This window comes from Dryobates pubescens, chromosome 25 (assembly GCF_014839835.1).
Source record: "Dryobates pubescens isolate bDryPub1 chromosome 25, bDryPub1.pri, whole genome shotgun sequence".
NCBI classification, from domain to species: domain Eukaryota; kingdom Metazoa; phylum Chordata; class Aves; order Piciformes; family Picidae; genus Dryobates; species Dryobates pubescens.
Window position 1 is genome coordinate 432743 of NC_071636.1, and position 10291 is coordinate 443033.

The 10291-nt window shown below is 65.6% G+C and overlaps 1 protein-coding gene across 1 annotated transcript; it reads right to left on the minus strand.

The window, feature by feature from the left end:
* Positions 1–419: 419 nt before the first annotated feature.
* Positions 420–8041, minus strand: MAJIN (membrane anchored junction protein). The gene is made up of 9 exons (XM_054173262.1): positions 7941–8041; positions 6322–6367; positions 5933–6008; positions 4652–4800; positions 3250–3359; positions 2306–2360; positions 1476–1545; positions 694–838; positions 420–492 (listed from the first exon to the last, which is right to left on the minus strand). Exons 1-9 carry the CDS (start codon positions 8039–8041, stop codon positions 447–449), a joined length of 798 nt encoding a protein of 265 aa, XP_054029237.1. The 3' UTR covers positions 420–446.
* Positions 8042–10291: the final 2250 nt, after the last annotated feature.

A 10291-nucleotide genomic window follows, 5' to 3' on the forward strand; every position in this document is an offset into this window, starting at 1 on the left:
ACACAGCTGTGGTTGCCTCCTCCCCAGAGGTGTTCCAGGCCAGGCTGGATGAGGCCTTGAGCAGCTGAGTCTAGCTGAGAGGTGTCCCTGCCCCTGGCAGGGAGGTTCTAGGAGCTGCTCTCTGGGGTCCCTTGCACCCTGAGCCCTCCTGCACCACCACAGACCTCTGCTCCTCCTTGGGGGGAAGGAGTCCTCCCTGCCAGGCAGGGCTGCTGCAGAGCCCTTGCCAGGTTGAGGTGAGCTTTATTAGACCTCTTTGGAAGGAGACATGAAGGCAAAATTCCCAACTGCTGACACTCAAAACCCAAATCTTGCAGCTGTTGGCAAAACCTCTGTGTCTGAACAGCCCCAAACCTTCCACCCACCCCCCAGAGTGTCCTGGAGCACTGAACAAGGGGAAGGCTCAGGCACAGGGAGGGCTCCAAGCCAGCAGAGGACATCCAGGCTCAGTTGTGGCCACCGAAGAGCTGCTGCAGTGGTGAGAAGATCCTGCTGGGGCACCAAGAGAATGAGCTCATTAGAGCTCATTAGAGCTCATTAGGCTTAGAATGCTGCTCTGGGAACCACAGTCATGGAATGGCAGAGGCTGGAAAGAACCTCCAGAGAGCATCCAGCCCAGCCCCTGCCAGGGCAGGGCCCCCAGGGCAGGGCCCAGCCAGGACTGCATCTGCTCCATGGCTGCAGTGTTTGTACCTTCTCCAGAACTTTGAGAGACCTTCTCCTGCTGGCTCCAGGTTCCCTTTGGTCACCACTTGGTTCCTCTGCTGGGGGAGCTGCCCTGCACCCTCAGCCTGGCCAGCTCCTGGGCTTTGGTCCAGGTCAGACCCTGCAGGTCCCCCTGTAAGAGACAGCAGCGAGCAGCAAACCCCAGCCCTGCCCTCCCCACACCCCTGCAGCCCCAGCAGCAGACTGAGAAGGTGGCTCCAGACCCTGACTGGTGCTGCACAGGAGAGCAGGGGCTGGAAGGGAGCTCTGGAGGGCATCCAGCCCAAGCCCCTGCAGGGTCACCTGGAGAAGGTCACACAGGAAGGCATCCAGGCAGGCCTGGAAGCTCTCCAGAGGAGACTCCACAGCCTCTGGGCAGCCTGCCCCAGGCCTCCAGCACCTTTCAGCTGAAGAAGTTTCTCCTCATGTTTAGATGGAACTTCAGATGTTCAGGTCTGTGCCCCTTGCCCCTGGTGCTGCCACTGGGCAAAGCCTGGCCCCAGCCTCCTTGAAGGGTTGATCAGCACTGATCCCCCTCAGGCTGCTCAGCCCCAGCACTCCCAGAGCCACCACCATGCAGCCTGCAGCTCAGCTGTGGGTAGGGCTCTGTCAGGCAGCAACCCCTCAGCCAAGACAACTGCTGAGGGTTGCTGCAGTTCTCCTCTCCCCTGCTGGGAGCCCCCAGCCCCAAGCCAAGGCCACCTCAGCCTGGCAGCTTTAGGCTGGACACAAGCAAAACCAGAGCAGAGCTCCAGGAACTGCTGACTTACAGCACCTGCCCTGGCTGCAGCCCTCAGCAGGGGATCTTGGCTTCAGGTCAGGCTCTTCCCTGGAGGCATTCTGCAAGGAGAAGGAACCCAGGGCCTGGCACAGCAGCCAGCAGCTGGCCTGACTCTTCACCAATGTCTTCCTGCCCCTCCCTCCTCAGGAAGCTGTGATTCACTGAATCCCAGGGTGGCTCAGGCTGGAAGGGACCTCAGGGAGTAGCTACTGCACCCCCTGCCAGGGGCAGGGACCCCTCCCAGACAGACTCAGCTGCTCAAGGCCTCATCCAGCCTGGCTTTGAGTACCCCCAGGCAGGAGGCAGCCAGTTCCAGAGCCTCACTTCTGCCTCAGCTCCACTCTGACCCTGCTCTGCCTCAGCTCCAAACCATTCCCCTGGGCCTGGCTCAGACCCCCTCAGCCAAAGTCTCTCTGCAGCCTTCCTGCAGGATCCCTTCAGGTGCTGGCAGCAGCTCTGAGGTGCCCCTGGAGCCTTCTGTGCCCCAGGCTGCACAGCCCCAGCTCCCTCAGCCTGTGCTCCCATGCAGGGCTGCCAGGCCTCTGAGCAGGCTCCTGGCCCTTCCTGTTCCCAGCCTGCCCACAGCTGTTGTGTACAAAGCTGCAGGCAGTGCTCCAGCTGTGGCCTGAGCAGAGTGAGAGTGGGACAAGGACTCCTTTCTCCCTGCTGGGCATGACCCCAGCATCCTGCTGCCCCTGCAGCTCACTGCTCCCTGCTGCTCAGCTGCTTGGCCAGCAGGGAGGTTTGCTCTGCTTGCTGCTGTAAGGATCCAGCAGGAACCACAGGCTGTGGTCTCCTCCTGACCCTCCTGGAGCTTACCACCTCCAGTCCATGCTTTGCTCTGCTCCTGTGGTGAAGACACTCAGCTCCAGCCCTGAAAGGGAGCCAAAAGGAAGAGCTGGGTGCAGGAAGTCACAAAGAGGAATCAGTCCTCCCATGGCTGCCCCAGGGGCTTCATTACACACCAGGGGTTTAATTCCTCTGGCCTGGGAGACAGAAACCCTCCACAGGATCACAGAAGGGCTCAGGCTGGAAGGGACCTCAGAGAGCTTCTGCTCCAACCCCACTGCCATCCCAGACAGGCTTGGGTGCTCCAGGCCTCATCCAGCCTGGCCTTCGACACCCTGGCAGCAGCTCTGAGGTGCCCCTGGAGCCTTCTCCTCTGCAGGCTGCACAGCCCCAGCTCCCTCAGCCTGTGCTCCCAGCAGAGCTGCTCCAGCCCTGGCAGCATCTCTGTGCCCTCCTCTGGGCTCTCTCCACAGCTCTGAGTCCTTCTCCTGCTGGGGACAGCAGAGCTGGAGGCAGGGTTGGAGGTGAGGTCTGAGCAGAGCCCAGGGGCAGGATGCCCCTCCTGCCCTCTGCCCACCCTGCTCTGGCTGCAGCCAGCACACAGCTGCCCGAGGGCTGCAGGAGGCACTGCTGGCTCCTGGGGAGCTGCTCAGCACCCAGCACCCCCAAGGCTCTTTCTGCAGGGCTGCTCTCAGCCCCCTCTGCACCCAGCCAGGATTTGTGCCTGGGCTTGGCCTGAGCCAGCTGCAGGACCTTGCCCTGTGGCCTGCTGACCCTCCTGCAGCTGGCACTGGCCACACTTCTCCAGCCTGCCCAGCCCCCTGTGGATGCCATCCCTGCCCTCAGGTGAGTCCCCTGCAGCACACACTTGGTGCCATCACCCAACCTGCTGAGGGTTACAGAGCAGTGAACCAGGAGGCAGGCACAGGAGGGATTTGCAAGAGCTGATCTGTGCCCTTGTGTTGCCAGCTCACCTCTCCAGACCCAGCTGTGGGCAGGAGGCCTCTGCTCCACCTTCAACTCTTCTCCTCTTCACCACCACTCCCACTGCAGGGCTTCCCAACAGTTCCTTTCTTCTCTTGACCTTCAGAACAATTCACAGACTTGGTACTGGAGGAGTTGGATTTGGACTTCTTGGTTTGGCTACTTCAGAACAGGACCAGAGCTCCCCTGGGTGGGTTTGGGGTGCAATCCTTCCTGTCACTAACAGCACTGCCAGCAAGCTCAGGTGGGGGAGGAGCTGGACAGGAGCTAGCAATGGGCACTGGCAGCCCAAAGGCTGCCCTTGGCCTTCTGTGCTGCCAGTGCCCATTGACAGGGATGGAGAGAGGGGATCCTGCCCCCCTGCTCTGGGCAGACCTCACCTGCAGGGCTGTGTGCAGCTCTGGAGCCCTCAGCATGGCCCAAACCATTGTGTGGACCATCACCTAGCTGCAGAGACTCTGCCTCTCCAGCCTGTGTTGAGCTTAAAGCAGAAAACCACAACCCAGCTCACCAGCTCCTCACTGCCCTGGGCTCCTCCTGTGCCTGCAGCAAGGCAAGAGACAATGGGGTTGATGTTTGGTGACTGGATTCTCTTTAAGCAAGGGTGCAGAGCACTGCTGCACTGCACCTCACTGCCTGAGGGCAAGGGCAGCCCTGCTGGACCTCCAGGGGGAAGAAAGGGTAGGGGAAAAATGGGACTGGAAGGGCTGGAACCTTTCTCTTCTGCCCTGCTCCCAGCTGGGTTTTGGGGCAGCTTTGCCAGCCCAGTGTGGCTGTGGTGGGGGAGAAGCTGGACAGGAGCCTTAGAGCTGCCCTTGGCCTTCTGGGCTGCCAGTGCCCATTGCCAGGGATGGAGAGAGGGATCCTGCCCCTCTGCTCTGGGCAGACCTCACCTGTGCCCAGCTGTGGGACACAAGAGAGACCTGGAGCTGCTGGAGAGGGTCCAGAGGAGGCCACCAAGAGGAGCAAAGGGCTATGGGCCCAGGCTGGGGGAGTTGGGGCTGGGCAGCCTGGAGAAGGCTGCAGGGAGACCCCAGAGCTGCACTGCAATAGCTGCAGGGAGCTGCAGGCAGGCTGGGCAGGGACTGCTCAGAAGGGGCTGTGGGGAGAGCACAAGGAGCAAGGGTTTGGAACTGCAGCAGGGCAGGGGCAGGTTGGACAGCAGGAGGAAGTTCTGCACAGGGAGGCTGGGGAGACACTGGGACAGGCTGCCCAGGGCTGGGGCTGAGGCTCCATGCCTGCAGACATCCAAGCTCAGCCTGGCTGTGTCCCTGTGCTCCAGCTGCAGCTGTCCCTGGGGCTGCAGGGCTTGGCCAGGATGGCCCTGGGGGCTGCCCAGTGCCAGCTGTGGCTGTGAAAGGCAAGCCCCTGATTGAGGATGTCCCCAGAAACCCTCCAAAGGAAAGCTGAGGACTTACCAGCAGAGAGCTTGTGCTGGGAGTTGAGCTCCAGGTACATGGTGCAGGTGTAAGGGTAGGGCACCAGCTGCACATTCTCATGCCTGAACCTCATCCTGGACACTCTCTCCCACCTGCTCAGATCTGGGAACAGCTTAAGGACAAGAGAGCTTCCAGGGCTGGGGACTGCAGCACTGCCCTGGGCAGCCTCTCCCAGGGCAGGAAGAGTTCCTGAGCTCCAGCCTGAGCCTCCCCTGCTGCAGCTTGGAGCCAGTTCCTCTCCTCTGTCACCTGCTGTTCAGAAGAGACCAAGCCCCTCCCGGGGCTGCAGGGCAAGGAGGCCTCCCGGGGCTCCTGCCTCGGCTCCCTTAGGTTTCCCTAACCCTTGTGGCTTCCCTGCTGACCTCCTGCAACATGCCAGGCTCAACCAGCCTCACAAATAAAACCTCCCCAGCTGGCCCTGCCTGAAGGTCCTGCTGCTGACAGCCACCCTCAGAGGTGCAGGGCAGGAGGCAATCCAGGGGTGCAGCCACCCTGCCTGCAGCTGCTGCTGCTGGAGCTGCTGCACAGCAGAGTGGATGGCAGTGGGCAGCAGCCTCCCCACACCCCTCTGAGCTCAGCAGGAGGCAGCTCAGAGGAGTTTGAGCTCCCTTGCTGGCAGGAACCCACACTCAGGTGTGGATGGAGCCCACAGGACACCATCAGCTCCCTGCTGGGATGCTGGGATCCATGGAATGGGTTGGACCTTAAAGCTCATCCAGCTCCAGCCCCCTGCCATGGGCAGGGACAGCTCCCACCAGCCCCAGGCTGCTCAGGGCCTCATCCAGCCTGGCCCTGAGCACCTCCAGGCAGGGGGCAGCCACAGCCTCCCTGGGCAGCCTGTGCCAGGCTCTCCCCAGCCTCACTGCCAAGAATTTCCTCCTCATCTCCAGTCTCAAACTGCCCTCCTCCAGCTCCAATCCATTGTCCTCATCCTGTCCCTCCCAGCCCTTGTCCCAAGTCCCTCCCCAGCTCTCCTGCAGCCCTTTCAGGTACTGAAGGCTGCTCTGAGGTCTCCTCAGACCCTTCTCTTCTCCAGGCTGCACAGCCCCAAGTCTCAGCCTGCCCCCACATGGGAGGTGCTCCAGCAGCTCCCACTGGCATCCAGCTGCCAAGCCCAGAGGAGTCAGCCCCCAGGTGAAGATTGCACAAGTCCAGAGATGAATGTCCAGGGAAGCAGAGGCAGCAGATGCCAGCCCTGGAGCCTCTCCTTGCCCAGGCAGGAGGGAAAGGATACAGGGGAAGACAGTGAAGTGCTCAGTGGAGAAGGGCTGCAGCCCATGGAGGTTGCCAAGGATGACTCTGATGGCTTCCTGCAGAGGCCAGCAAGAGAGAGGGGAGGGAAGGTATCAGCCCCACAGCCCCAGACCCCTGCAGGCCCTGGCCAACACTCCCAGCTGCTTCCTGGTGTGCATGAAGCAGGGGAGAGGAGGCTCTGGACACCTCCCACTGCCTGGGGGCTGACTTCAGTCATTCCCAGCATGCCTCTCCCCCCCTCCACACAGCCTCCTCTCTATGCACCCTTGGAATGCTGCTCTTGACAAAACATCCTCAGGCCCCAGGCAGCAAAAGGTTTGCTCAGCCCAGCACTCAGGCAACGGCCTGCAGAGCTGCTGCAGCTCCTACCTCCAGCTCCTGGGCAGCACTCTCAGGGAGGTCAAGATCCGCAGCACTGTGAAGCAAGCAGAGGGAGTTAGCTCCACCACACCCCAGCAGCTGCCACCAGCTGAGATCAGCTCCTGCAAACCTTTGTCCTCTGGGGATCTTCAGAGCTCCCTGTGGGCAGCAAGGAGCTGCACCTGGAAAGCCTGCAGGGAGTGAGCCCAGATGCTGTGAGGAAGCAAGCCCCAGGCAGCAGAGCCATGGCCCAGCAGGGAAGAGCTGCCACAGGAGCTGCTTTGGCTGTGCCTGCCCAGGCTGCAGGGCAGCACTGAGCTGAGCAGCTCACTGCCAATTCCAGAGGCCACTGTGGAACACAGGAGCTGCTGTAACAGCTCTGCTGGCCTGATCCCTGCAGCTCAGCAGGCCACAGGGCAAGGTCCTGCAGCTGGCTCAGGCCAAGCCCAGGCACAAATCCTGGCTGGGTGCAGAGGGGGCTGAGAGCAGCCCTGCAGAAAGAGCCTTGGGGGTGCTGGGTGCTGAGCAGCTCCCCAGGAGCCAGCAGTGCCTCCTGCAGCCCTCAGGCAGCTGTGTGCTGGCTGCAGCCAGAGCAGGGTGGGCAGAGGGCAGGAGAGGGCATCCTGCCCCTGGGCTCTGCTCAGACCTCACCTCCAACCCTGCCTCCAGCTCTGCTGTCCCCAGCAGAAGGACTCAGAGCTGTGGAGAGAGCCCAGAGGAGGCCACAGAGATGCTGCCAGGGCTGGAGCAGCTCTGCTGGGAGCACAGGCTGAGGGAGCTGGGGCTGTGCAGCCTGCTCCAGCTGGAGCTGTCCCTGCTGCCTGCAGGGGCTTGGCCAGGATGCCCCTGGGGGTCACCTCTGAGGTCCCTCCCACCCTAGGCCGCTCTGGGATTCTGACACTCAGTCATCAGTGCTGGCTCAGACTGGGGCAGAGTTCATCCCCCAGCAGCTGGGCCAGGGCTGTGTTTTGGCTCTGTGCTGAGGGCAGTGCTGATAGCACAGGGGTGCAGCCATGGCTGGGCAGAGCTGGCACAGCCTCAAGGCCTCCTCTGCTCCTCACAGTGCCCCCCCAGTGAGCATGCTGGGGGGGGGCACGAGGTGTTGGAAGGGAACAAGGCTGGGACCAGCTGAACTTGAGTGACCCAAGGGATAGTCCAGACCTAGGCCATCACACCCTGGGGAAAAGGGAGGAAAGGAGGGGGCTTGGTAACTGCTGGCATGATGGGGCCTGGCTTCCTGGAGGTGCAAGCTCTGCCCACTGATGGAGAAGAATGAGCTCCTGAAGGCCTGCCTTGGCTGCTGCCGGCCTTACCAAGCTGTCTCACCCCAGGCCATCGCTGCTCCCTTTCACCCTCTCCCTCAGTGAGTGGGCAGCCAGGTGGAGCTCAGCTGCCAGCTGGGGTTAAACCACGACCAAGGCCCCAGATCAGGAGAGTCAGGGCCTGTCCCCATCCACCCAAGCACAACCCCCCCGAGCCCAGCGAGGCAGGGCCTGGCCTCTGCAGCCCGGGACCCCCCCCCAGGCTCACTGCCAGCAGCAGCTTCACGGCAGCAGCAGGGGCAGCCCCCGGCAGGGGCAGCCCCCCGGGCTGGCGCTGGGCGCCTGAGCCCCCCGGGCGCCGCTCACCTGCTGGAGCAGCCATAGCGCAGCTTGAACTTGTACAGCAGCCTCCCCGCCCGCAGGAACCGCGTCTCCGGCCGCGGGCAGCTGAAGGGCCTCAGCGGCATGGCTGCGCTCCCGGGCAGCAGCCTGGCGCAGCAGCAAGAGTCACAGCAGCCCCAGCCCCCCGGACCACCGCGGGGGCAGGGCAGGCAGGGGCTGGGGCACAGGCAGGGGCTGGGGGCTGGGGGCACAGGCAGGGGCTGGGGGCTGGGGGCTGGGCACACAGGCAGGGGCTGGGGGCTGGGGGCACAGGCAGGGGCTGGGGGCTGAGCGCACAGGCAGGGGCTGGGGGCTGAGCACACAGGCAGGGGCTGGGCGCACAGGCAGGGGCTGGGCACACAGGCAGGGGCTGGGGGCTGAGCACACAGGCAGGGGCTGGGGGCTGGGGGCTGAGCGCACAGGCAGGGGCTGGGGGCTGGGGGCTGGGGGCTGGGCACACAGGCAGGGGCTGGGCACACAGGCAGGGGCTGGGGGCTGAGCACACAGGCAGGGGCTGGGGGCTGGGCACAGGCAGGGGCTGGGGGCTGGGCACAGGCAGGGGCTGGGGGCTGGGCACACAGGCAGGGGCTGGGGGCTGGGGGCTGAGCGCACAGGCAGGGGCTGGGGGCTGGGGGCTGAGCGCACAGGCAGGGGCTGGGGGCTGAGCACACAGGCAGGGGCTGGGGGCTGGGGGCACAGGCAGGGGCTGGGGGCTGAGCGCACAGGCAGGGGCTGGGGGCTGGGCACACAGGCAGGGGCTGGGGGCTGGGCGCACAGGCAGGGGCTGGGGGCTGGGCGCACAGGCAGGGGCTGGGGGCTGAGCACACAGGCAGGGGCTGGGGGCTGGGCGCACAGGCAGGGGCTGGGGGCTGAGCACACAGGCAGGGGCTGGGCGCACAGGCAGGGGCTGGGGGCTGAGCACACAGGCAGGGGCTGGGGGCTGGGGGCACAGGCAGGGGCTGGGGGCTGAGCACACAGGCAGGGGCTGGGGGCTGGGCGCACAGGCAGGGGCTGGGGGCTGGGGGCTGGGGGCTGGGCACACAGGCAGGGGCTGGGCACACAGGCAGGGGCTGGGGGCTGAGCACACAGGCAGGGGCTGGGGGCTGGGGGCTGCTGCTGCACTGCTGCGAACTGGGAGGAGGTCCTGGGCAGAGGCTGGGGAGAGCCTGGCACAGGCTGCCCGGGGGGGCTGCGGCTGCCCCCTCCCCGGAGGGGTTCAGGGCCAGGCTGGATGAGGCCCTGAGCAGCCTGGGCTGGGGGGAGGGGTCCCTGCCCGTGGCGGGGCGGGGGGCAAGGTCCCTTCTAACCCAAACCACATCAGAGCAGAGGCCCAAAGCCGATGGCCACCCTGCCCGGGCCCTGCTGTGCCGCCAGAGCTTCACAGGCCTCTGGCTGCAGGGGCTGGCAGGGACCCCCGGGCTGTGCGGGACCCCCGGGCTGTGCGGGACCCCCCGGGGCCGTGCGGGACCCCCGAGCTGTGCGGGACCCCCGGGGCTGTGCGGGACCCCCGGGGCTGGCAGGGACCCCCGGGCTGTGCGGGACCCCCGGGGCTGGCAGGGACCCCCGGGCTGTGCGGGACACCCCGGGGCTGTGCGGGACCCCCGGGCTGTGCGGGACCCCCGGGGGCTGGCAGGGACCCCCGGGCTGTGCGGGACCCCCGGGGCTGTGCGGGACCCCCCGGGCTGTGCGGGACCCCCCCGGGGCTGTGCGGGACCCCCCGGGCTGTGCGGGACCCCGGGGCTGTGCGGGACCCCCCGGGCTGTGCGGGACCCCCGGGCTGTGCGGGACCCCCGGGGCTGTGCGGGACCCCCGGGGCTGGCAGGGACCCCCGGGGCTGTGCGGGACCCCCGGGCTGTGCGGGACCCCCCGGGGCTGTGCGGGACCCCCGGGGCTGTGCGGGACCCCCGGGGCTGGCAGGGACCCCCGGGCTGTGCGGGTCCCTGCAGCCGCGGCCAGCAGAGTGCGGAGGGGATCTCCTTCCTCCCTCACCCAGACGCCTCCCCGGGCTCCCGGTGCTGGCGACCACCGCGCAGCCAGCAGCGACCCGCGGCGGGCTCCAGAGCGCAGCCGAGCCGAAGGGAGCCGAGCAGAGCCGAAGGGAGCCGAGCAGAGCCGAAGGGAGCCGAGCAGAGCCGAAGGGAGCCGAGCAGAGCCGAAGGGAGCCGCGCAAGTGGCGTGGAATGCGCCGTGGCAGGAGCCCCGTGGGGATGCTGAGCAGTATCCTGGCCCAGCCAGAGATGCCTCTGTGAGGATACCCGCGGAGGGGACCCCCCAGCAGCACACCTCAGGTGGTGACGAGAGGCAGCTTGCTGGGGACCTGTCTGGTTTCGGGGGGA

Coding starts and splice junctions, on each gene's coding strand:
- MAJIN (XM_054173262.1), bottom strand. CDS start 8,041: ATGCCGCTGAGGCCCTTCAGCTGCCCGCGGCCGGAGACGCGGTTCCTG. Junction 6,009..6,321: donor GTGCTGCCCAGGAGCTGGAG/GTAGGAGCTGCA, acceptor TGGCCTCTGCAG/GAAGCCATCAGAGTCATCCT. Junction 3,360..4,651: donor CCTCAGCTTTCCTTTGGAGG/GTTTCTGGGGAC, acceptor ATTGTTCTGAAG/GTCAAGAGAAGAAAGGAACT.